Here is a 27979-nt window from a genome sequence, read left to right as displayed (position 1 = left end):
AACAATAACTTCTGGCCCTTTTAACACATTTTGTTTCAGTTTGTCTACATTTTGAAGACTCCCGTTTGCTGTCGGTGAATGGAAACATCCTTTTTACATGCAGAGGCTGAATTGTTTTCAGACAGGTAAAAGGCTTGTAATAACAGAGCTCTTATGTACCGTACATAGCCCCGTGCCTGTCAGGTGGAAATGATCAGGCCAGATCCTCGGTGAATGTGAAGAGCAGTAATCGGTAACCAGAGGTGGAGAACCTGTCCTGACCATTTCTAACCCAAAAGGGCTGCATCCCTTGTTACAATGTGTCACTGCTCTTGCGTGTATCTGTCAGCTTATTTGTAGCTGGTCGATCTACTCGAATCTGGTTGTACTTGTTTGCATCAAAACACTTTGTTGCCGAGATGTTACAAGCCCAAGAGTGCGAACCTGAACCCATGGGTGACTTGTGAGTGTGTTTATAATTAATGTGGTTTACAATGGAGCTATTAATAATGCAGGTGGCCAGGCTAATTAGTGGCTGCAGCGGGAAGCAAGGATTAAAGGGATATTCCCATCATAAACACTGTAAGAGCACATTCAGATGTCCGTGCAAAGTGCTCTGAGATCGGACACAGTGTACAGACTGGCCGCAGGTCTCCTGACCCGAGTGTGACAGCATCATTGAAATATATCAAGCTGTCATGCACTGGTCTGGAGATCCGCAGCCAATTTCTGCTTGGCGATCTGATCTCGGACCAATTTGCATGGACTTCTAAATGCGCCCTAACTCCCATAGCAAGAATGGCCAGCCTGAATACACTAATGGAGGGGTTACCGGACCCCCTTCCTCCCAACAGATCACTTTTATTCCAATCATAGACATTTATAGCATATGTGTAGGATGGGACCTCCACCTCTCAGAAGCAGTACTGAAATGGCTATTCTTATTACACTCATACACTGTAGTGATGGGAGCAGCAGCCATTCACTGTCTTCTCACTTTTCTTGGCCACGACCAGACACTTTTGCTGAATTGTTGAACCAGCCTTGTGCACTCCCTGAACCAGCAGATGACTCTGGGGGATTTCATCTCTAAGGCCAGGATCAGACAGTTGTATTTCATGGTCCATATACCAACTGCAATGCACAGACTTACCATGGAAGCATTGCCTCTTAGACCCTTACAAGACTGTAAGTTCAGGTTGAGGGACCTGCAGTCAGCCCAGGGGCTTTACAGTCCGCATACAGACCATGAAATATCCCTGTCTAAAGCCTGCAAAATTGTTACTGCAGTCTTATTAAGCAGATGCTTTGTAGAGTATAGCCACAGTAGGGTGACCCCTAGTCTACATGGATGTAATACTTCGTGCAGAGGTGTGAGCCAGAGGACTGCTGCACAAATGCACCGTTGCTATCATTATTGGTGTAGTGAGAATGGGAGTCTTCTGGTATTGGAGAAACTAACAATAGTGCATTGAAAACAATATTATGATCTAGGAGAAAACTGTCTCATTTTTGACACACTTGTATGGTTATGTGGCGATTGTGAGTGTGTGTATAGATAGAGAGAGGGATGGAGATAGATAGATAGATAGATATATATATATATATATATTATAATATGTATATATGTATGAGAGATACAGGGTGGGCCATTTATATGGATACACCTAAATAAATGGGAATGGTTGGTGATATCAACTTCCTGTTTGTGGCACATTAGTATATGGGAGGGGAAAAATCTTTCAAGATGGGTGGGGGCCATTTTGAAGTCAGCCATTTTGGATCCAACTTTATATTTTCCAATGGGAAGAGGGTCATGTGACCCGTCAAACTTATTGAGAATATCACAAGAAAAACAATGGTGTGCTTAATTTTAATGTAACTTTATTCTTTCATGAGTTATTTGCAAGTTTATGACCACTTATCAAATGTGTTCAAAGTGCTGCCCATTGTGTTGGATTGTTAATGCAACCCTCTTTCTCCCACTCTTGACACACTGATAGCAACACCGCAGAAGAAATGCTAGCAGAGGCTTCCATTATCCGTTGTTTCAGTTGCTGCACATCTCGTATCTTCACAGCATAGACAATTGCCTTCAGATGACCCCAAAGATAAAAGTCTAAGGGGGTCAGATCAAGAGACCTTGGTGGCCATTCAACTGGCCCACGATGACCAATCCACTTTCTAGGAAACTGTTCATGTAGGAATGCTCGGACCTGACACCCATAATGTGGTGGAGCACCATCTTGCCGATCATTCCTACATGAATAGTTTCCTGGATAGCGGTGTTGCTATCAGTGTGTCAAGAGTGGGAGAAGAGGGTTGCATTGACAATCCAACACAATGGACAGCACTTTGAACACATTTGATAAGTGGTCATAAACTTGTAAATAACTCATGTAAGAATAAAGTTACGTTAAAACTAAGCACACCATTGTTTTTCTTGTGAAATTCTCAATAGGTTTGTGTCACATGACCCTCTTCCCATTGGAAAATATAAAGTTGGATCCAAAATGTCCGACTTCAAAATGGCCACCATGGTCGCCACCCATCTTGCAAAGTTTTCCCCCCTCCCATAGACTAATGTGCCACAAACAGGAAGTTGATATCACCACCAACCATTCCCATGTTATTTAGGTGTATCCATATAAATGGCCCACCCTGTATAATCACCAAATAGAGTATGCATTGCATTACTGCACTAGAAAATATGAAAAATTGAGAACACTTAGCTCATGATTTGGCCAATTTATGTGTATCCAGCAGTTTTTATTTACAGCAGGAATTCTACCTTCCCATATAAATGTAGACTTCAGTCTGAGAGGATTACCATTAGATAAGTTGATTCTCGTTGCTAGGAACCTATCGTGGCTGCCGGGTACACACAAATTTGCAAATTTATGCGTTAAGTAATCTCAATTTTTCATATTTTCTCGTGCAGTAACTCAATTCAAATTTCATATAGTTTGTTTGCATGCTGTAGCGCTACAGAGTGCTACTTTGTTGGTTACGTATTGAGATGGTTACTCTTAGTAAGCACCTGTTCACACCTGTTTTCTGTTTGGAAGTGATGGTCAGTCTTTTGATATTTTTATATAGATGGATATCAGTGTCATGTAAAAGTTTGAGCACCCCTGGTCAAAATTACTGTTATTGTGAACAGTTAAGCAAGTTGAAGATGAAATGATCTCTAAAATTCCTAAAGATGAAACATTTGCTTTGTATTTTAGGCAAAAATGTATATAATTTTATTCTGTCGTCCATGACAGCACCACCAGAGAGAGAGGGGATCCGCCCTCCAAGAACAGGAAATCCTACAGATACATAAGGGCGGCACCTCTCCCACGCATCAGTTGGTTTCCTGCTCCTGGAGGACAGGATTCCCTACAGATCATGCCATCATGGACGAAGGAATCCCCAGGCCGGCTGTCCGACTCAGGTAGCGGGGGGGGGGTCTCCTACCTCGGGCAGTGCGGAGTCCCCTGGAAGCGCCACGGTGACCCGCGCAGGGTATCACGCCAGTGTGCGGGGCAGGTGGGAGCGGGGTCCGGGGATGCCTGTCTCCTGTGCCAGCGCCGGCAGGTAAGTAGGGTTCCCCCCAGGATCCTGGTCCTTGTTCCGGGTGGTGCGGCTCCCCTCCCCTGGATTGGGGTCGTGCGGCTGCGCTTCGGTGGCGTCCGGGGAACGCTATGTGTCGGCGCTGGTGGCCTGCGCATACTCGCGCGCGCCGGGCCGGGGGTGGCGCGGGTGAGAGGCGGGGCCGGTGGTCAGCGACCGGACGTGACGGGGGGCGGGGCCGGTGGCGTTGATGGCCTGCGCGCCCGGACCGGAAGTGGCGGGGCTGGTGGCGCCAGACCGGAAATCGGGTGCCGGCCGGCTTTCTCTCCCCGTGCGTTGCGGGCGCCGGCAGGGCGGGGGGCGCGGCACACGGGGTGGACGTTGGGGAAAATGGGGGTGGGGGGGGCAAAATCAGCCCCTGGCCACGTCACCTGCGGACCCGTATTTCCGGGGGGATAAAAGGGCACTGATGCAGGATGGATGAGCCGGAAGCTCCCGTGCCACAGCTGGACAAGGAGCAGGTCCCGAACCAGCTCCCAGCAGAAGAAACGAACTGGACAATCCGGCCACAGAAGTTCCTCCAGGCCGAAGGATCCAGCTCGCCTCCGACCCGCGCCCCCCCCCCCCGTGATCCGGTACCTACGCCTTCTGCTCAGGGTAAGAGATCTTCGTGAATGTGCCCTGACGCAGTGTCCCCCTTATGTTTTTCCTCCTATAGGGGAAGAAATGTACTGACAAGGCAAAAAACAGGGAATGCGCCCTTTGTAAATGCCCCTTGCCGGATGCCTATCCTAAGAGGCTGTGCCAGTCATGCAGACTGTAAAAAAGGAAAAAGGGGGGGCGTAGTCCCAAAAAGTTACAAGCATACTTCCTGCTCTGTCCCCCCCCCCCCTCCTGTATGTGGCAGAAGAGACCCCTGACTTCGCTACAAGTCTAAGGGAAATAATCAGAACGGAGGTTAAAGCCCTAAAATCCGTACCCCAGGGGGAGTCGTCTAGGAAGAGAAAGAGGGTGAGCTTCTCAGTCAGGCTCTTCAGCAGACCCTAGAGGGAACGAAGACTCCTCAGATCCCTCCACCTCCGCGTCCTCTTCAGAGGAAGACGCCAGCCGTTTCTGCCTAGGTCTTGACCAAGGGGACAAACTAGTCAAGGCAGTTAGGGCTACCATGGGGGTAACACGCCAGACCTGAACGGTCAGCACAGGACCTAATGTTCGGGGGTTTAGACCCCAGGAAACGCAAGTCGTTCCCGTTAAACGACAGGGTCCAAAATTTGATTAATAGAGAATGGAGGAAACCGGAAAGAAAAGGCTCCCTACCACCAGCCTTTAAACGGCGGTATCCCTTTGAGGACCCTGTGGTGAATAAATGGGATAAAGCCCCGAAATTGGATGCAGCAGTGGCTAAGGCGTCCAAAAAATCCACTATTCCTTTTGATGACATGGTCTCTTTGAAGGATCCGCTGGATAAAAAGGCAGACTCCTACTTGAAAGGCACATGGGAAATGTCGGCTGGCGCCCTGAGACCGACGGTCGCAGCTACCTGCACGGCCAAATCTATGATGGTTTGGCTAGACCAATTAGAAACACAGCTGGTAGACAGAGCCTCGAGGGAATCTATCTTAAAAACCCTACCTACCATCCAGGATGCGGCAGCCTTTTTAGCCGACGCTTCAGCAGACTCTGCGAGAATGGCGGCCAAGGTCGCAGGGCTATCGAATGCAGCCCGACGGGCTATATGGCTGAAATGCTGGCCCGGGGATATCCAGGCCAGATCCTGGCTTTGCTCCATCCCATGTGAGGGAGAATATCTATTCGGACCATTCCTAGATGAACTCCTGGAGAAGGCTGGCGATGATAAAAAGAAATTCCCTTCCCTACCCACCACTATAGGAGTCCCTTTGCTAGGAAGAGATTTTTTCGGAGGAGGTCGTCCGGGGACCGGGGCAGATGGGAAGATAAGAAAAGAAAAGGTACCGGTTTTATGTTTCGAGGGGGACGCCAAGAAGCATCCCGTGAGTCCAAGAAACCTCCCCAATGACTAGAAGCCACGGTGGGAGGTAGACTATCGGCCTTCTACCTAGCCTGGTCGCGGATCTCGAACAGTAACTGGATCCTGGGGTTGGTGGCCGCAGGCCTAAAGCTCGAATTTGCCTGTGTCCCCCAGAGCAGCTTTAGAGCCACTCCGCTTAGGTCTTCCTTGGCGGAACAGACTGCCATAGAAACCAAAGTTATTGAACTATGCCAGAAGGGGGTACTGATAAAGGTACCAGAGGCAGAGAAGGGCGGAGGCTTCTACTCCCCCCCTATTTTTGGTCCGTAAACCGGATAATTCCTACAGGACCATAGTTAATCTGAAGGCGCTTAACAGATACCTAGTCATTCAACCTTTCAAAATGGAAACGATCAGCTCCACAATAAAGTTGCTGTTTGAAAATTGTTTTATGGTGGTATTGGATTTAAAGGACGCTTATTACCAAAAACCCATCTATGCGTCTCATCAGCGTTTCCTTAGAGTGGCAGTTCATTTGGAGGGGTTGTTGCAGCATTTCCAATATGGCGCCCTTCCCTTTGGTATAGCAGTTGCCCCCCCGGGTGTTCACTAAAGTTATAGCGGAGGTTATGGCCCATCTACGGGAGGCAGACATCCTAGTAATCCCCTACCTGGATGACTTCCTTATTGTAGGAAAAACAGCAGTCCATTGTCTGGATCAATTGCAGAAAGCAAAATTGGCTTTGGAAGGGTTAGGGTGGCTATTAAACATCAAGAAGTCCCGTCTACAGCCCATGAAGGTCCAGCAGTTCTTGGGCTTAATCCTTGATTTGCAGAATCGGGAATGTCGTCTTCCTCCCAAAAAATTGGCCCGACTACGTCAGCAGGTCTTGAACGCCTACAATAGCCCTTCCATGTCTCCCAGGAAGGCAATGTCCCTCCTGGGTTCTCTCTCATCCTGCATCCCCACGGTCCGGTGGGCCCAGTTCCTTACAAGGGCGCTACAGAGCGAGGTTTTACGCCACCAAAAAATCCTGGGCGGGTATCTAGAAGGCCGGTTGACTCTGTCCCAACAGATTTTGAGATCCCTTGAGTGGTGGCTAGACGAGAACAATCTAGCCAGAGGGGGGTACCCTGGGAATATAACATAACCCGGGTAGTCACCACGGACGCAAGCCCTACGGGTTGGGGGGCCCACATGGGGGAAACCTTAATTCAGGACCTGTGGGATAGTCATCAGTTGGAAATGTCCTCCAACCTGAAAGAATTAACAGCCATAGAGAAGGCAGTTAAAAACCTTCTTGTGTATCTGCAGGGGCACCATGTTCGTATATTCTCTGACAATCAGGTCACCGTGGCTTACATCAACCACCAAGGCGGCACTCGGTCCAAGCCATTGATGGAGGTAGCAGAACGGCTGTTCCAGTGGGCAGAGCAACATCTGTCTTTAACAGCTCTGCACATAAAAAGAAAGGAAAACACCACGGCAGACTTCCTGAGCCGCAACCTCCTAAAGCAAGGAGAATGGTCCTTAAAAGCGTCCATCTTCAACCAGATAGTACAAAAATGGGGGCAGCCAGAAGTGGACCTCTTCGCCACCAGAGAGAACAGGAAGGGGCCGCAGTTCTGCTCCCTGAATCCCAGGGAGAACCCTCTGGCAGTAGATGCTTTTCTAATCAAATGGGACTTCAGGCTAGCATATGCCTTCCCTCCCCTGGCTCTACTACCCCTGGTGATGAGGAAAGTCAGGAAGGACAAAGCGAGGATTATAGTGATCGCCCCGTTTTGGCTCAGGAGGGCATGGTTCTCATGCCTGAGGACCATGTCGGTATCCGACCCTTGGGTCCTACTAAACATCCCAGACCTCCTGTCCCAGGGCCCAGTTTTCCATCCTCAGGTAGCTGGCCTACATCTGACGGCGTGGATTTTGAACGGGCTCTGCTAAAAGAGAGAGGTTTTTCCCCGGCCCTAATTAACACCCTGCTTAAAAGCAGAAAGCCGGTTACAACAAAAATCTATGTGAGGATCTGGAAAAGATTCCTTCAGAGCTCGGGAGTAGTAGCTGGACAGTCCACTCCCATAGCGCAGATCTTAGAGTTCTTGCAAAAAGGTCTGAATATGGGACTCTCCACCAGCACCCTCAAGGTACAGGTGTCAGCTCTTGGGGCACTGTTCAACTGCAACATCGCCAATAACTATTGGATCTATAGGTTTATTAAGGCAACAGGCAGGTCCAGACCGATAGTGAGAAATAAATTTATGCCATGGGATCTAAACCTAGTCCTTACGGCCATGACAGAGGCCCCGTTTGAACCTATATCATCAGCTTCCACGAAAAACCTATCCCTTAAAGTGGCTGTCCTGGTGGCATTGACATCTGCCTGTGGAGTCAGTGACATCTAGGCACTATCTAGACTCCCTACTTACATACAATTCAGGGATGATAGGGTAATTCTTACACCCGATCCGGCATACCTGCCTAAAGTAGCCTCCAGTTTCCATAAAACTCAGGAGATAGTTCTTCCATCCTTCCTCCCTAATCCCACGAACGATAAGGAAAGTACACACGCTAGACGTTAGGAGATGTCTCCTAGAGTACCTGTCAGTTACCGACCGCTGGAAAAAAGATAATGCCTTGTTTATCTCCTATCAGGGCACCAGAAAGGGCCTTAGAGCTTCAAAAAGTTCGCTAGCGAGATGGATTAGGGAGGCCATTTCTTTAGCATCACCTCAAAAGGCAAACCGGCCCCTGGCAAGCTGAGGGTGCATTCCACCAGGGCCATGGCAACTTCGTGGGCAGAGAGATCGGAGGTCTCAATCGACCAAATATGTAAGTCAGCTACTTGGTCCTCTCCGAGCACCTTTTATAACCATTATAGACTAGACCTGGGTGCTTCCTCAGACCTCTCCTTTGGTGTCAGGGTTCTGCAGGCTGTAGTCCCTCCCTAAAGTAATTATTACTCTCTCTAATTCTCTCTGGTGGTGCTGTCATGGACGACCGAATAAAGTCGTAGTTACTCACCGGTTAACGGTATTTTTCGGAGTCCTTGACAGCACCTGTACATTCCCTCCCTTTAGTTTAATTTGGGTGTGCACTTCTTCCTCTTATATGTACACGGGTAATTGATAGTCGTGTAGAGTATTGTATATAAATTATGCTATTAACCATTACGGTCCTCTTGTGCTCTGTAAACCAAATAATGCGTGGGAGAGGTGCCGCCCTTATGTATCTGTAGGATTTCCTGTTCCTGGAGGGCGGATCCCCTCTCTCTGGTGGTGCTGTCATGGACTCCGAAAAATACCGTTAACCGGTGAGTAACTACGACTTTTTGTTTTTTACATTTAAAAAGGAAAATGCACCTTTGGAGATTTGTGTGCTCAGATAACTTTGACCAAGGTTTCAGACCTTAATTAGCCTGTTAGGGTTATGGCTTGTTTATTATCATTGTTAGCAAAGGCCAGGTGATACAAATTTCCCAGCTTTATAAAACCCCAGCTTCCTCCCCTAACCTTGTGCCAAAAACAGCCATAGGTTCTTCTGAGCAGCTGCCTAGCACTCTGATAATGGTGGAGGCCCACAAAGCAGGAGAAGGCTATAAGAAAATAGCAAAGCGTTTTAAATTTTCCCTTTCCTCAGTTGGAAATGTAATTAAGAAATTGCAGTTATCAGGAACAGTGGAGGCCAATATAAGGTCTGGAAGACCAAGCAAAATGTCAGTGAGAAATGCTCATAAGATTTCTAGAGAGGCAAATCAGAACCCCCGCTTGCCTGTGAAAGACCTTCACAAAGATGTAGCAGACTCTGGAATTGTGGTACAATGTTCTACTGTTCAGACACATGCACAAATTTGGCCTTCATTTAGAAGTCATCACAACAAAACCTCTCCTGTGTCCTCACCATAAAATTCAGCGTTGGAAGTATGCAAAAGAACATTTTAACAATCCTGATACATGTTGGAAACAAGTACTGTCGACCAATGAGAAAAAGGGTACAGAATTTCTGGAAAAGAACATATCGCCAACCATTTAGCATAGTAGTTGATCAGTCTTGCTTTGGAGTTATGTTGTAGCCAATGCCACAGGGGGAACATTTCACGGGTAGAGGGAAGAATGGATTCCATGAAATGTCGTCAAATTCTTGATGCAAACATAACACATTCTGTAAAAAAGCTGAAGTTGAAAAGAGGATGGCTTCTATAAATGGATAATGATCCTAAACACACGTCAAAATCCACAAAAGACCTCAAAAGGCGCAAGCTGATGGTTTTACAATGGCCCTCACAGTCCCCTGATCTGTACATCATTGAAAAGATGACCCAGGAATCTCACAGAACTGAATTTTCCAAGGAAGAATGGGTGAAAATCCCTCAAACAAGATTTGAAAGACTCTTGGCTGGCTCCAAAAAGTGTTTACAAGCTGTGATTTTTTTTTTTTTTTTCAAAAGGGGTGGTACTAACTGCAGGGTGCCCAAACTTTTGCATTTTCCTTTTTAGAATTTTTAAAATTTAAAAGATGAAAGGATGTGTTTTTGTTGTCAAAAATACAAAGGAAATATGTCCTCTAACTTTAGGCCCTTTAGAGATCATTAAATCTTTAAATAGCTTAACTGTTCACATTAACAGTAATTTTGACCAAGGGTGCACAAACTTTTACATGCCACTGTATATACATGGTATGGTGTAGGTATGTGAGCACTGTGTCTAGTGCTGTTATGGAGGAGATATAGGCTGTCACTTTAACCCCTTCATGACCCAGCCTATTTTGACCTTAATGACCTGGCCATTTTTGGCAATGCTGACCAGTGTCCCTTTATGAGGTAATAACTCGGGAACGCTTCAACGGATCCTAGCGATTCTGAGATTGTTTTTTCGTGACATATTTGGCTTCATGTTAGTGTTAAACTTGGGTCAATAATGTTTTCATTTAGTTGTGAAAAAAAACGGAAATTTGGCGAAAATTTTGAAAATTTCGCAATTTTCACATTTTTAATTTTTATTCCGTTAAACCAGAGAGTTATGTGACACAAAATAGTTAATAAATAACATTTCCCACATGTCTACTTTACATCAGCACAATTTTGGAAACAAAATTTTTTTTTGTTGGGAAGTTATAAGGGTTAAAAGTTGACCAGCGATTTCTCATTTTTACAACAAAATTTACAAAACCATTTTTTTTAGGGACCACCTCACATTTGAAGTCACTTTGAGGGGTCTATATGGCAGAAAATACCCCAAAGTGACACCATTCTAAAAACTGCACCCCTCAAGCTACTCAAAACTATATTCAAGAAGATTATTAACCCTTCAGGTGCTTCACAGCAACTAAAGCAATGTGGAAGGAAAAAATGAACATTTTAATTTTTCCAATAAAAAATTTCTTTTAGCATCAATTTTTTCATTTTTACATGGGCAACAGGATAAAATGGATCCTAAAATTTGTTGGGCAATTTCTCCTGAGTACACCGATACCTCATATGTGGTCATAAACCACTGTTTGGGCGCACGGCAGGGCTCAGAAGGGAAGGAGCGTCATTTGACTTTTTGAATGGAAAATATGCTGGAATATTTAGCGGTTGCCATGTCGCGTTTGGAGAGTCCCTGTGCACCTAAACATTGGAGCTCCCCCACAAGTGACCCCATTTTGGAAACTAGACCCCCCAAGGAACTTATTTAGATGCATAGTGAGCACTTTGAACCGCCAGGTGCTTCACAAATTGATCCATAAAAAAAAGGACTTTTTTTTCACAAAAATTTTCTTTTAGCCTCAGTTTTTTCATTTTCACATGGGCAATGGGATAAAATGGATCCTAAAATTTGTTGGGCAATTTCTCCTGAGTGCACAGATACCTCATATGTGGTCATAAACCACTGTTTGGGCACACTGCAGGGTCCCGAAGGGAAGGAGCACCATTTGACTTTTTGAATGGAAAATTAGCTCCAATCGTTAGCGGACACCATGTCGTGTTTGGAGAAGCCCTGTCTGCCTACACTTTGGAGCTCCCCCACATATCACCCCATTTTGGAAACTAGACCCCCTAAGGAAGTTATCTAGATGCATAGTGAGCACTTTGAACCCCCAGGTGCTTTACAGAAGTGTATAACGCAGAGCTGTGAAAATAAAAATATTTTTTTTTCCTCAAAAAATGATTTTTTTAGCCCGCTATTTTTTATTTTCACAATAGTAACAGGATAAATTCGACCCCAAAAGTTGTTGTCCAGTTTGTTCTGAGTACGCTGGTACCCCATATGTGGGGGGGACCACTGTTTGGGCACACATCGGGGCTCGGAAGGGAAGTAGTGACGTTTTGAAATACCGACTTAATGGAATGGTCTGCGGGCGTCATGTTACGTTTGCAGAGCCCCTGATGTGCCTAAACAGTGGAAACCCCCCACAAATGACCCCATTTTGGAAACTAGACCACCCAAGGAACTTATCTAGATATGTGGTGAGCATTTTGAACCCCCAAGTGCTTCACAGAAGTTTATAACTCAGAGCCGTGAAAACAAAAAAAATCATTTTTTTTCACAAAAATCATTTTTTTAGCCCCCAATTTTTTATTTTCCCAAGGGTAACAGGAGAAATTAGACTCCCAAAGTTGTTGTGCAATTTTTCCTGAGTACGCTGATACCCCATATGTGGGGGTAAACCACTGTTTGGGCACACGTCGGGGCTCGGAATGGAGAGAGTGCTGTTTGACATTTGAACGCAAAATTGGCTGGAATAAATCGTGGCGCCATGTCGCGCTCGGAGACCCCGTGATGTGCCTAAACAGTGGAAACCCCTCAATTCTAACTCCAACCCTAACCCCAACACACCCCTAACCCTAATAATAACCCTAACCACAGCCCTAACGCCAACACACCCCTAACCCTAACCCCAATTCCAGCCCTAACCCCAATTCCAGCCCTAACTGGAAAAAAAAATATTTTTTTTATTTTATTATTTGCGCCTGGCTATGGGGGTCATAAAAGGAGGGTGTATTTACTTTTTTTTTTCATTTTGATCACTGTGAGAGTGTATCACAGTGATCAAAATGAAAAATGAACGGGCAACCGGCAAATTCATGGGCGCCGCCATCTTGGACAATGGCAGGCGCACTGCACATGCGCCCGCCATTTTGCAAGATGGCGGCGCCCATGATCCGGACGCCGGGAGCACGATCGGAGGTCCTGGGGGGATCGGAAGGTGGGAGGGAGCGATAGACAGGGGAGGGGGAGCAGATGATGACGGCGGCGAACGATCGCCGCCGTCCATCGGTGGCGGGGGCCGATCGGCCCCGCCAGTCGGTGTGTGGGGGGGTCGGGGGTCGGTGTCCAGCCATGTCCGATGCTATTGCAGCATCGGCCATGGCTGGATTGTAATATTTCACCAAATTTCATTGGTGAAATATTACAAATCGCTCTGATTGGCAGTTTCACTTTTAACAGCCAATCAGAACGATCGTAGGCACGTGGGGGCTAAGCCACGCCCCCAGGGATTAACTGTAGAGTGTCCTTTGTGTGCGGGTCGGGTGACCTTTCAGTGACCCCGGTCACCCGACCCGCAGGGGGGCTATTTATAGCATGACGCCTACGTAGGCGTCATAGGTCGTTTGGGCACGACTTTTCATGACGCCTACGTAGGCGTCATGGGTCGTGAAGGGGTTAAAGGAAATCTGTCACCAGGTTTTTATTACTCCATCTGAGAGCAGCATAATGTAGGGACAGAGACCCTGGTTCCAGTGATGTATCACTTACTGAGCTGCTTGGTGTCCTTTTGATAAAATCATTGGTTTATCTGCTGCAGATCAACCAGTTTTCTGCATGCTGAGCTCTGTATAACTCATCCCACACCACAACTTTCTGCCTATGCACAGTGTACACAGAAACTGTCCAATCAATGGGGTTGGGGATAGGGTTATACAGAGCTCATGAATATGCTTGACTAGTTCACATCAAGTTTACTAGTTCTGTAGTGATCTCCTACTTATAAAACATGATTTTCTGAAAATGACACCAAACAGCCCTGTAAGTGACACATCGCTAGAATCAGGGTCTCTGCCTTTACATTATACTGCTCTAAAATTTGGTGGCAGATTCCCATTAACCTTCATTTTCCATTTTTGCATAGCATCTCCATTTTTAGGGATCTGGGGCTGGGTGAGTGCTTATTTTTTGTGAGGCGAGCTGATGTTTTTCTTGACACCATTTTGGGGTAGATACAGATGTGCTCAAAAGTTTACATACCCCGGCATAATTTTTGCTTCCTTGGCCTTTTTTTGCATAGAATATGAATGATAACACCAAAACTTCTTCTCCACTTATGGTTAGTGGTTGGGTGAAGCCATTTATTGTCAAACCTGCTGTGTTTCCTCTTTTAAAATCATAATGACAACCCAAAACATCCAAATGACCCTGATTAAAAGTTTTACATACCCTGGTGATTTTGGCCTGATAACATGCACCAAAGTTGACACAAATGGGTTTGTCACCCCACGTTAGGGGCATATGACAGCTGATCAAATCAGTTGTCATGTGCTGGGAAAGATGCGGTCTCTGTCATAGATTACGAAGGGTCAAAATACACTTCAGCTAAGGCCTCATTCACACAAACGTTTCAGTTTTTACATCTATGAGAAATTAAGCTTTTTTTTTTTTTACCCGTATAACCTTTGCATAGCCTCCATGGTGCATCCGTCTTTTTTTCTTCACATCCGTTTTTCACTGAAGCAGGTAGACTATCTGAAATTTTACTTATCTATTGACTGTTAACATATCTGTGAAACATTGGGATGGAATAGTAAAGAACAAATTCTGTCTTCCCTTTTTTTTATACTGATCCCCACAGGCTTTAATGGCCGAGTATAATCCACAACATGGCTGTGACTAGGACCTGCTCGGAGTCTCACAGGTTGGAGACAGATATGTTGTAGTGACGTCTATACGAGACTCTATGGGTGCGTGTGTGGTCTGAGAACCAAAACGGACAGCACTAAGACGTGTCAGATGTGTGAATGGAACCTTGTGTTGGAGATGAACCCGGGGGCTCTTTGCTATGGAGGTACTGAGAAGAGTACAATAATGTAAGCACATTAGTGCAGCCTGTTATCGGTGGGGTTGGGGTTATGATGTGTTACGGGGTGACTAATATTGGTGTGGGCAGACATCGGGGATCATTTATGTAGGGAATGTCGGAAATGCTTGTCACAGACTGATGGTCTCACTATGTGGGCACACGTGTTGTGGGTGCTGAGGGCACTGAGCATACCTTTATGAGGACCTGTGGCTCCCACTGGTAGTTATGGTATCGCTGACGTGCCGGGGGCTTCAGGTGATCAGAGTTTGCACTGAGGATGCTGTCTGCAAGTCGGTCACTTGTGTGTTTTCATTGTGTTTTTGACGTCACGATTTCTTTTGTCTTTTAGTGGTTTGTTTTATTTTAAATAAAGTTGTTTTGTTTTTGAAACTTCTTGGTATTTGGCTTTGGTAAAACTTTATTGACGTCATGTGCACATCACATGCAGCTTTCATGTGCGCATTACCTGAGGCTTTTCCACATCTATTTGTAAATTTATGGTAGAAATCTGCCCAGACTCCTAAGTGTAGCTGAGAGAGAAATTGACCTGCTGTTGTTACTCTCCCCGTCAGTGTGCATACGCCTGTTGTGCCCTCAGCTCCGGGTATAAGGCCCCTTGTCCCAGGCGCAGCCGCACACACCAGCTGGGAGCGGTGACCGTTCCTTCCTCATACATTGTTATAATAACAAAGGGCTCCTTCATGGCCTGAAGTCACGTGACACCCCACGAGCCCTTCTCTCGCCTCAGGCGGCCATTTTTAAACCTGGAACCCCACCCTCTGACTTTAGCTTGCGAGTAGGCGCGGATAGAACAAGCCTGCCAGTATTGGAAATGGCCGCCCCGAGCGTCACTCTCTCCTAACCTGACAAACAAAGCGTCTTGGAAGGAGCCGGCGTCGTGATGTCATTACAGCGTTTCGTGAGGCGAACCAATGAGAGGACTTTAGAACGTAGTCCCCTCCCGCTGTTGACGTCACTACGTTTTCAGGGTATCCCAGCGCGGCGGCGGCTAGTTTCCAGTGTGAGCTGTGTGTAACGGTGACCAGTATGGGAGTAACTGTGGATTCCATCTGCCCCGGGGACGGTAATGCCAGCTGTGCATATAGCGGAGGCGGGGAGGACCTGTCACGTGACGTCTCGTTATTATAACCGGGGCTAATCACGGCGTGGGGAGGGGAGCAGGTATAATACGGCCGGTTATACAGTGAGCCGGGGTAGGGGTGCTACCTGTAATAATAGACTGTATGGGGGAAACGACCTATAATAATCCAGAGAATAATGTATGGGCGAGGGGTGGGACATGTAGTAATACACTGTATAATGTATGGGCGAGGGGTGGGACATGTAGTAATACACTGTATAATGTATGGGCGAGGGGTGGGACATGTAGTAATACACTGTATAATGAATGGGCGAGGGGTGGGACATGTAATAATACACTGTATAATGTATGGGCGAGGGGTGGGACATGTAGTAATACACTGTATAATGAATGGGGGTGGGGTTGGACATGTAGTAATAAAGAGAATAATGTATGGGCGAGGGGTGGGACATGTAGTAATACACTGTATAATGAATGGGGGTGGGGTTGGACATGTAGTAATAAAGAGAATAATGTATGGGCGAGGGGTGGGACATGTAATAATGAGAATAATGAATGGGGGGGTCATGTAATACATTATACAGTGTATGGGGGAGGGGTGGGACATGTAGTAATCCAGAAAATAATGATTTAGGGGGTAATGTAATACACTGTATAATGTATGGGGGAGGGATGGGACATGTAGTAATACACTATAATATGGGAGGAGCGGTGGGGCATATAATGTGCTGTATAATGTATGGGGGAACGGTGTGACGTAATATACTATATAATATGGGGAGGGGTGAGGCATATAATACACTGTATAATGTATGGGGGAAAGGGCCTATAATAATCCATAGAATAATGAATGGGGGGGGGGGGAGTGGTAGGACATATAATACACTGTATAATGTATGGGGGGAGGGGTGGGGCATATAGTAATACACTGTATAATGTATGGGGGAGGGGTGGGACATGTGATAATACACTAATATGGGGGGAGGGTGGGTCATATAATGTGCTGTATAATGTATGGGGAAGTGGTGGGACATGTAGTAATACACTATATAGTGAATGGGGGGAGGTGTAGGACATATAATAAACTATAATGTATGAAGGAGAGGTGGGGTATGTAATACAAGGTATAATGTATGGGTGAGTGGTGAGACATGTAATACACTGTATAATGTATGGGGAGGGGTGATGTCTGTAATAGACAGTATAATGTATGGGGGAGAGGTGGGACACATAGTAATAGATTATATAGTATATTGGCGGAGGAGTGTTGCATTATACCATCTATTATAGGTTTGGGGGGGGAGGTGGGATGTGATAATGTGTTTATGTACAAGGGGGTACATGTAGTAATTTGTTTGGTGAGGGGTCAGATAAATAATAGACAGTATTATGTCTGGGGAGTGGTGATACATGTGTATAGGGGATAATCTACACACAGACGATATTATTGAGGGTGGTATGGGAGAGATACATTTATAATAATGCACATGTAGAATATATATTTATCCGTGCACTCAGTGTAATAAGTTATTACAGTATGGCAGTGCGTTACACATGTATTGGCGGTTCTGTGTATTGTGGTACAATGATAGCCCCCCCTTATAATACAATGCCAGTATAATACAAAGGTCTCACTCCCCCATTATACATATAGTCCATGACATAAATATCCACACAGTGTCTATACAGTATAAGGAGCGATGCACATTATTATGTGCATAGTAACCTCTTTCTATGGATCTTATAGAAGGTGGGGGTCATCCAGTTGTGACCGCCCTTCTATAAGTCGCGGGGCCTTTGGTGGGTGCTACAGGGAATGACGCTGTTGGTAATATACTATATTATAGGATGCGTGAACTCCAACCATCCAGACTTTGGGTCTGTGCACACGACGTTTTGTAAAATCAGGTGACTCCGTCGAGTTTTTCAAGCAGAAGACGCTTCTAGAAACTCTAGCGTTTTTCCCTTTGTCGTCTTTTATGTTTCATCTTTTGCCGTTTCCTCAGCGGTTTTCCTATGGTTTTGGACGCTGGCATTATTTTGGAGGGTTTTATAATGTCTCGTAACATTTGCAGTCTTTTTTTTTTTTTTTTTTTTTTTATTACTCCATTGAATAGCTAAGAAAAGGCTAGAGTTTTTGTAAATAAAAATTTAAAAAAACCTCCAATCCTTCCGGACATCTTCTGAGCCTTCCTGTTGATCTGTTATAGAAAGTGTGTGGCATCTCCCAAGTAGAAAACACCAGAAGAATGGACGGGTCACTTCTTTTAACCACTGGCATTTTTAGAAACCTGAAGACGTTAACAGACGTTAAAGTTGGTTTGTAAATAGAGAGGCACATGGTAATTCTTTTTGATCGTTTTCTGATCGGTTTTTCAGATGGCTTCTCCTACTGAATCCGCCAAACAAAACCGTTGTGTGCACATACCCCTAGTGTATAAAACTCACACCCATCTAATGGTTTTCACAGCTAATTATGTTACAATTGTCCGGGAGCTGAGCAGTCTATACTATATGCTATTGCATTTTACCTGCACACATACATTGTGACGACACGAGAGCAAGCAATTTATGCTGCAATTGAATTTCATTCACATGAGTGGCTGGATTGGGCACAAGTGTAACAACACCTCAGCTGTGAAATAGTATTAGACTAGGACAGATTTAAATGATTTAGATGTAAAGAAGGTTCCAATACAGTGACAGGAGAACCATCATGAAACTCTCGTATAATGGGGAGTGCAGCTCTGAAGTATAATACAGGATGTAACTCAGGATCAGTAATGTATGTACACAGTGACTGCACCAGCAGAAAAGTGAGTGCAGCTCTGGAGTATAATACAGGATATAACACAGGATCTGTACAGGATATGTAATGTGTATGCACACAGTGACTCCACCAGCAGAATAGTGAGTGCAGCTCTGGGGTATAATACAGGATGTAACTCAGGATCAGTAATGTATGTACACAGTGACTGCACCAGCAGAATAGTGAGTGCAGCTCTGGAGTATAATACAGGATGTAACTCAGGATCGGTACAGTATAAGTAATGTAATGATGTATGTACACAGTGACTGCACCAGCAGAATAGTGAGTGCAGCTCTGGAGTATAATACAAGATGTAACTCAGGATCAGTACAGGATAAGTAATGTAATGTATGTACACAGTGACTCCACCAGCAGAATAGCGAGTTCAGCTCTGGAGTATAATACAGGATGTAACTCAGGATCATACAGGATAAGTAATGTATGTACACATTGACTCCACCAGAAGAATAGTGAGTGCAGCTCTGGAGTATAATACAGGATGTAACTCAGGATCGGTACAGGATAAGTAATGTATGTACACAGTGACTGCACCAGCAGAATAGTGAGTGCAGCTCTGGAGTATAATACAGGATGTAACTCAGGATCATACAGGATAAGTAATGTATGTACACATTGACTCCACCAGAAGAATAGTGAGTGGCAGCTCTGGAGTATAATACAGGTTGTAACTCAGGATCAGTAATGTATGTACACAGTGACTCCACCAGCAGAATAGTGAGTGCAGCTCTGGAGTATAATACAAGATGTAACTCAGGATCAGTACAGGATAAGTAATGTAATGTATGTACACAGTGACTCCACCAGCAGAATAGCGAGTGCAGCTCTGGAGTATAATACAGGATGTAACTCAGGATCAGTAATGTATGTACACAGTGACTGCACCAGCAGAATAGTGAGTGCAGCTCTGGAGTATAATACAGGATATAACATAGGATCGGTACAGGATATAACACAGGATCGGTACAGGATAAGTAATGTATGCACAAAGTAACTCCACCAGAAGAATAGTGAGTGCAGCTCTGCAGTATAATACAGGATGTAACTCAGGATCAATACAGGATAAGTAATGTATGTACACAGTGACTCCACCAGCAGAATAGTGAGTGCAGCTCTGGAGTATAATGTAGGATATAACACCGGATCCGTACAGGATAAGTAATGTAATGATGTATGTACACAGTGACTCCACCAGCAGAATAGTGAGTGCAGTTCTGGAGTATAATACAGGATGTAACTCAGCATCAGTACAGGATAAGTAATGTATGTACACAGTGACTGCACCAGCAGAATAGTGAGTGCAGCTCTGGAGTATAATACAGGATGTAACTCAGGATCAGTAATGTATGTACACAGTGACTGCACCAGCAGAATAGTGAGTGCAGCTCTGGGGTATAATACAGGATGTAACTCCGGATCAGTACAGGATGAGTAATGTATGTACACAGTGACTCCACCAGCAGAATAGTGAGTGCAGCTCTGGAGTATAATACAGGATGTAACGCAGGATCTGTACAGGATAAGTAATGTAATGTATGTACACAGTGACTGCACCAGCAGAATAGTGAGTGCAGCTCTGGAGTATAATACAGGATATAACACAGGATCGGTACATGATAAGTAATGTAATGGTGTATGTACACAGTGACTGCACCAGCAGAATAGTGAGTGCAGCTCTGGAGTATAATACAAGATGTAACTCAGGATCAGTACAGGATAAGTAATGTAATGTATGTACACAGTGACTCCACCAGCAGAATAGCGAGTGCAGCTCTGGAGTATAATACAGGATGTAACTCAGCATCAGTACAGGATAAGTAATGTATGTACACAGTGACTGCACCAGCAGAATAGTGAGTGCAGCTCTGGAGTATAATACAGGATGTAACTCAGGATCAGTAATGTATGTACACAGTGACTGCACCAGCAGAATAGTGAGTGCAGCTCTGGGGTATAATACAGGATGTAACTCCGGATCAGTACAGGATGAGTAATGTATGTACACAGTGACTCCACCAGCAGAATAGTGAGTGCAGCTCTGGAGTATAATACAGGATGTAACGCAGGATCGGTACAGGATAAGTAATGTAATGTATGTACACAGTGACTGCACCAGCAGAATAGTGAGTGCAGCTCTGGAGTATAATACAGGATATAACACAGGATCGGTACATGATAAGTAATGTAATGATGTATGTACACAGTGACTGCACCAGCAGAATAGTGAGTGCAGCTCTGGAGTATAATACAAGATGTAACTCAGGATCAGTACAGGATAAGTAATGTAATGTATGCACACAGTGACTCCACCAGCAGAATAGCGAGTGCAGCTCTGGAGTATAATACAGGATGTAACTCAGGATCAGTAATGTATGTACACAGTGACTCCACCAGAAGAATAGTGAGTGCAGCTCTGGAGTATAATACAGGATGTAACTCAGGATCAGTACAGGATAAGTAATGTATGTACACATTGACTCCACCAGAAGAATAGTGAGTGCAGCTCTGGAGTATAATACAGGATGTAACTCAGGATCAGTAATGTATGTACACAGTGACTCCACCAGCAGAATAGTGAGTGCAGCTCTGGAGTATAATACAGGATGTAACTCAGGATCAGTAATGTAATGTATGCACACAGTGACTCCACCAGCAGAATAGTGAGTGCAGCTCTGGGGTATAATACAGGATGTAACTCAGGATCAGTAATGTATGTACACAGTGACTCCACCAGCAGAATAGTGAGTGCAGCTCTGGTGTATAATACAGGATGTAACTCAGGATCATACAGGATAAGTAATGTATGCACACAGTGACTCCACCAGAAGAATTGTGAGTGCAGCTCTGGAGTATAATACCGTGTTTCCCCGAAAGTAGGACCCCCCCGAAAGTAAGACAGGGTGGGGGTTACGGGGGGGTCCTTCAATGTAAGGCCTCCCCCGAATGTAAGGCAGGGTTGGGGGCCGCTGTGAAATGTAAGGCCCTTACCTTTGGGCCGCCGCTGTCCCCCATTGGGTCCCCAGGCTCCAGAGGTGTCCTCAGGTGCAGTTGGGCGGGTCCATCGCTCATGGGGTTAACTCGCCATGTTAACCCCGCAATCCGCCCAGCTCAACAGCTCATTGGCCGCCCCTGTTCCCCACGTCACCGCCGGCCCCCGGCTCGAGCACTGATTGGTCCAGCAGTTCGGGCTGTAATTGGCCGCCCCAGCCCCACGTCACCGCTGTTTCCCTGCTGATTGGCACAGCGTTCCCTGCAGCACAGGCCTTCCGCACCCACAGCCGCACCGCAGAGGAAAACGTCCAGCATTTAAAAACCAAGTAGGGAAACATGTACTGTATAGGGTATGGGGCTGTGTGCAGTGGGATACGGCACTGTTATGGGGTGTGGGGCTGTGTGCAGTGGGATACGGCACTGTTATGGGGTGTGGGGCTGTGTGCAGTGGGATACGGCACTGTTATGGGGTATAACAGCATGTTAATAAATGTTAATTTATTGGTTAAAAAGAAATTGTCATTTTTTTCGGCTAATGTAAGACCTCCCCCGAAAGTAAGACAGGGTGGGACTTTTTGGGGTAAAATTAATGTAAGACAGGGTCTTACTTTCGGGGAAACACGGTACATGATATAACATAGGATCGGTACAGGATATAACACAGGATCAGTACAGGATAAGTAATGTAATGATGTATGTACACAGTGACTCCACCAGCAGAATAGTGAGTGTAGCTCTGGAGTATAATACAGGATGTAATTCTGGATCGGTACAGGATAAGTAATGTAATGTATGTACACAGTGACTCCACCAGAATAGTGAGTGCAGCTCTGGAGTATAATACAGGATGTAACTCAGGGTCAGCACAGGATAAGTAATGTATGTACACAGTGACTCCACCAGCAGAATAGTGAGTGCAGCTCTGAAGTATAAAACGGGATGTAACTCAGGATCAATAATGTATGTACACTATGATTATGAAAGCCGCAATTTTCATCTGCACAACTGCAGATCTCCTGTCCTGAACTATCCATATCATATATGCCTATGAGATCACTGGCTGTAAACGATGGCCTCTGTATGGTCCTGTGCATCTAGCTATAAGCATGCTGATTACCATGTCCTTGTTTCCCTCTTCAGGACAGACATTCCCAAAGAAGGGCCAGAAAGCTGTGGTGCACTATGACGGTGAGTCTGGGAATCCATGTGGATTCATATTCTGTGTGTGAATCCTCCCATCCAACTGTACAGAGCAATTATATAACCTAAGTAACTAAGTGCCCCGCTATCGGCATGTCATTGATGGTCTATAATGGGATCCCAAGGAAATATGAAGTTTTAATCTGAGGTCATCACTGCATGTACGCATTCCTGAAGCCTCCGGGGTGATTTATCAGTGAATGTCCACCATGTATCAGCGTTCTCAGGTTCACAGTCTGCTCATTTCTTTGCAGGGGTTAGAGCACAGATTTTCTAATGCAGAGCTGCACATCCGCTACTGTGACACAAATGTGTAACCTCTGCCTGCAGCTACCACTAGCGGGAGCTTTCTGTACAGTTTTACTATGAAGTACACTATATAAATTGTATAAAGTAAGCTCCCCCTAGTGGTCGCATCAGGCAGACTATCTCACATACAGTCCATGGACCACAGCGGGGCTGTTTCTAGAGTAATAAAAACCATACTATATTCTGATTTTAGCCCACGATGAATATAGTTTTTGGAGAAACTTTCACAAATTGTCCTCCAAATCTCAAAAACTTTTTCTGCTCAGAAACTCCGTAAAAAGACTCCGTGTGTACATGGCCGTAAACAATCTTTCAGTCCTGCATGAATGAAAATGATTACGGTGACCCTGGTTCAGTGACGCTGCACCAGAGCCCTGCAAACCTACCCCCTGGCATTCCCAGTGTCTGATTAATAAGTCGCTGTGATGTCGTTCGAGGTACAATGATGATGTCACGCTGGTGCTAATCATCAGAGGAACGTGAATGCCAGCAGATAGGCGGTTTGCAGTGCTCAGGGCTGACGGCCATGGACTACTGACATGGCTGGAGTATCAGGGTCCTTTGGATCACCTTGCTCTGCTCTAGTGTCGGATTATCAGATGCTGATCTGCTCTGCTGTCTTTTCTGTGTCTGCTCCATTTTTTTCCAGCACAGGATGTCACACTGCCTTTTGCTTCCTGCAGTCTCCCCCGCTTCCTGCCTCGCTTCCTCTCAAAGATTTATCCTTGTAGAGTTTTTTATATCCCCGTTATGAACCATGTGCTTACATTTTCGATGATGGAGGAAGCTAAGAACTTGTAAAAAAAAAAATCCAGCCTAGACAATCCTTTGGACTGAAAAGCTTGTTTAGTTCACAAACTTATCAAATTTCTCCTACACTGATACGTTGTAACAAACTCAGGATAGGAGTGAAATTTATGCTGTGGATGAATTTAACTCACAGATGATGCACTCAATTAGGTACAACTGTAACAAACCTTCACCTGTAAGAAGTATGAGGCGACGACAATTTATTTTGGAAGTAAACAATATTTCCATTTACTGATGGGAAGATCTTGAAAATGGGGAGTTGAAGTCACCTTGGTGGAGGGGCGGTGTTCAATGTATTTATTCACTTTGATTGGAGCTGAGCTGCTTTACCTCCATACGGCCACTAGGCGGTATGCTGTTTTAGCTTTGTACACTGTATCTCCACTGGCTGCTCTACTCGGTAGCAGCTGATCGTTGGGTCGCTGGGTCGCTGGTTTTGCACCCCATTTGGTCAGAAATTGGTAACTTATATGTTGACAGCTCTGCAGTAGGAATCAAAGAAAGTGGTTTTATAATTTATCTCTCCATATTAGGGTATCTCCCAGATGGAAGGAAGTTTGACTCTTCCCGTGATAGGAATAAGCCCTTCTGTTTCTGCGTTGGAAGGAATGAAGTGATCCGCGGCTGGGAAGAAGGAGTGGCACAGGTTCGGGAGCAGTGGAGGCTTTTTACCCCCAGGTTTCTTATGTTGTGTGTAGAATCCTTGTAGATTTACTCCTTTTACCTTTCATATTACAGATGAGCGTGGGTCAAAGAGCACGTCTGACTTGTACCCCTGATTATGCATATGGCAGCACAGGTCACCCAGGCATCATCCCTCCAAATGCCACCCTTATCTTCGATGTGGAGTTGCTGCGATTGGAGTGAGGGTCACCTTGACCCTAGAGTGTAGGTAAGGATCACCTGTGCTTCATGTCTGGTGAAGAACAATGAAATAAGCATGTCTATAGTATATAGGTTTTTGTTCACCATTTTACTGAATTATGCTCCACAGCTGCATTCACTGTTCTGGTTGTTAGAAGTCGGTAAGATTGTCTTCAGACATCCACTATCCATTCCTATAATGCAGGGAACAGTTAGCTTTCCCAACATTAGATGACTGCCATTTATGATTTATTTGACCTTTTAGAGAACGCAAATCTCAAAATTTTGTGCACTGAACAAGCAGTGCATGGTGGGAGATTTCCGCTCCGAAACTTGGAGAGTAGTTAGTGCATAATTCATTATATAACACAGGTTCAGTGCAAGATCATTGATATATGTACACTGTGGCTCCACCAGCAGAATAGTGAGTGCAGCTCTGGAGTATAATACAGGATGTAACTCAGGATCAGTACAGGATAAGTAATGTATGTACACAGTGACTGCACCAGCAGAATAGTGAGTGCAGCTCTGGAGTATAATACAGAATGTAACTCAGGATCAGTACAGGATAAGTAATGAATGTACACAGTGACTGCACCAGCAGAATAGTGAGTGCAGCTCTGGGGTATAATACAGGATGTAACTCAGGATCAGTACAGGATAAGTAATGTACGGTATGTACACAGTGACTGCACCAGCAGAATAGTGAGTGCAGCTCTGGGGTATAATACAGGATGTAACTCAGGATCAGTACAGGATAAGTAATGTACGGTATGTACACAGTGACTGCACCAGCAGAATAGTGAGTGCAGCTCTGGGGTATAATACAGGATGTAACTCAGGATCAGTACAGGATAAGTAATGTATGTACACAGTGACTCCACCAGAATAGTGAGTGCAGCTCTGGAATATAATACAGGATGTAGCGCAGGACTAGTGTCCCTAGAACAGTTATCAGCTTTCTCCATACTGTCCATAAGTGACTTTTCCTCTACTTATCTCTCTCCCCTTAGGAGATATGCTCAGGAACAACTTCCCCATTTTTTTGTCTGACTGTCTTTTCTGATTCCTCTTTAAGGTGCGTCCGATGACTATACTACCGTGTGAACAGAGTGCCGAACACAGTGGACACAAAGCCTGCCCTTTTACCCTCCACACTTCCACATGCTGCCTTCTTGCCTTCCTATTCTGGGGCATTACTGTGCAGTCACATTGGATGCTGTTATGAAGGGGGTAAGGTGGCTGCACCAGTTACTGCCCCCCTCCTCCAAGCCAGTAAAGTCAGAGCTCTGTAAAGCAAGTAACATTAGTTACTTTGATCACCTGCTGAAGATGCCCCCTGATGCCAGCCTAAAGAATGCACTGGAGGGATGAGGACAGCACCTGTAATGTACCCTCTAACCATTCCAGAGACGTCTGCCCGAGCACTGCACAGCCTGCCAAATGTCATTCCAGCTCTGCAGTGTCACGACTGCTTTTTCCCTTATGTGGCAGGGTTCTGTCCTGTCTGTGCTGCATGCAGCCCCCACCTCACACTATCACATTAAACAGCTTTTCTCTATCTATGGAGGTCTCGTGTCTCTACTCTGACGTCACAATAAAGACTCTGTTTCCTGACAACCTCCGGTGTATATTACATCTTTTATTATATTTTTGTGTGTGTTGTGAATGATGATACAAAGTACAAATGGCATCAAAGTCAAAAGGATATGCTTGGTTCATCATTGTCGTCCATTTGTTCCCCCATTATAGCCTATGGGCGTGTCCTATCTGACGGCTCCTATCACTGCCCAGCAGTTGTAATTGTCTCGTGACTTTAGATAATGGGTGCTGGAGTCACGGTTCTATCAAATATGCCACCTAGTCACAGCAGTATCGCTCAATGCCTCGGTGAGCGTTGCTGCTGTAAATAGGTGGCATGTTTGGTCTGGCCCTATTTGCAGCAGTATCCAGGCCGTGAATTTTATTAGTGATGTATAGAAGTACAACACCACTGTATTCATGTACCTATTCCTCATTACCATGGTTAGCAGTCCTGGACTTCCATTATTGTTTTAAATGGAGCTGATCATTTTACCATCTGCTGGGAGAAGTACCCCAGTCGACAAAGCTTTTACGCCAGAATTATTGCTTTAAAAAATGCCTTGGAAACAAAAGGCTATGCAAAAACAGTGACTTGTATTTTCTCCCAGCTCCAACAAAGTAGTCAACCCTTTCGTTGTCAAATTCATGACGTGCAGCAGTGTTCCTTAAGCCACAAATCTCATTTCAGTCCCTAATTGGGAGTAATATTTGTGTCTAGCCACGCGTCCGATTCTTAGGAGTTGGGCATCTCACACTCCACCTCGCCCCCATATCAAGACCAGTGTGAAAATCGGGGCCTATGACTACTAAAGGGAACCTGTCAGCTGATTCACGCAGTGCAATACAGTCAGAAGATTCGGCCAGAGACCATAGTGAAAGACGAGTCCCTGGATTGCTTTTCCCAGCGTTGACGCTGATGATTGGCAGGACTCAAAATAAGAGACCTATAAATCACCTTACATGGGGACACAGTGAAGCCATCTGGGGGCAATGTCAGACCTTTAATATTTTGGTTGCAATTGTGCAGCAGCTCTGATTCGGGCTGCCTGTGGTTTGGGCAGTATGAATCAGCTGGCAAGTTGCCTTTATTTTACATAGTGTCCCAAGCATGTCATTTAAGCGCTATCCTTATCGATCATTAAAGAAGCACTCCTCACATCAACATTTTTTACCTCTTAATATACTGCAGTCATATAGCACTGTGTATTTGCAATTGCTCATTTTACCTTTCTACCCAGGTAATTCTGTTTTTCTATGCAGAAAAAGGAAGTCTCTTGTTCCTGCGTTTATCATCCCAGTTTTCAACTTCTGATCAGCTGCTCCCACCTTCCCCCGCCATAGAGTTTTGCAGTGACTCATGACTTGTGCAGACAAAATTGACCAACTGTTTAAAAAGGTTTAATATATCCAGTTTGTGTTTTTTTGTTCTCATACAAACTGTATCAAACATTGCTCATCTAGAAAACCCCACCTCACTACACCAGTCAGTGCATTCCCATAACTCGTGGCAGCAGAAGGATCAGCTCTAAGGAAGGTGAAGCAAGATTCTGAGCTTCTACCATTTCATGATAAAATCACCAGCAGCCATTCAGTCTACAGCCAGTCTGGTGGTGGTAAATAATGCCGCTAACAGAAGATGCCAAAAAAATAAGATGATACCTATAGGACAAATGCCAGCACCTGCACCAATCGAAAAAAAAAAGATTTTCT

At 45.2% G+C, this 27979-nt stretch overlaps 1 protein-coding gene across 2 annotated transcripts; it reads left to right on the top strand.

The window, feature by feature from the left end:
* Positions 1 to 82: 82 nt before the first annotated feature.
* FKBP1A (FKBP prolyl isomerase 1A) lies at positions 83 to 26305 on the top strand. Of its 2 annotated transcripts, none has more exons than XM_073580801.1 (5): positions 83 to 125; positions 22643 to 22690; positions 24355 to 24467; positions 24560 to 24713; positions 25764 to 26305. In XM_073580801.1, the coding sequence occupies exons 1-4, from the start codon at positions 98 to 100 to the stop codon at positions 24686 to 24688; spliced, it is 318 nt and encodes a 105-aa protein (XP_073436902.1). In that variant the 5' UTR covers positions 83 to 97; the 3' UTR covers positions 24689 to 24713; positions 25764 to 26305. The 2 variants fall into 2 exon arrangements, with proteins under 2 accessions (XP_073436902.1, XP_073436901.1); XM_073580800.1 differs by lacking the exon at positions 83 to 125 and adding an exon at positions 15515 to 15666.
* Positions 26306 to 27979: the final 1674 nt, after the last annotated feature.

This window comes from Dendrobates tinctorius, unplaced genomic scaffold, assembly GCF_039654945.1.
Source record: "Dendrobates tinctorius isolate UK_male_01 unplaced genomic scaffold, ASM3965494v1 ptg000065l, whole genome shotgun sequence".
Taxonomy (NCBI): domain Eukaryota; kingdom Metazoa; phylum Chordata; class Amphibia; order Anura; family Dendrobatidae; genus Dendrobates; species Dendrobates tinctorius.
Note: the sequence above shows the minus strand (reverse complement) of the source record. Positions and strands in the feature narration are given on the sequence as shown.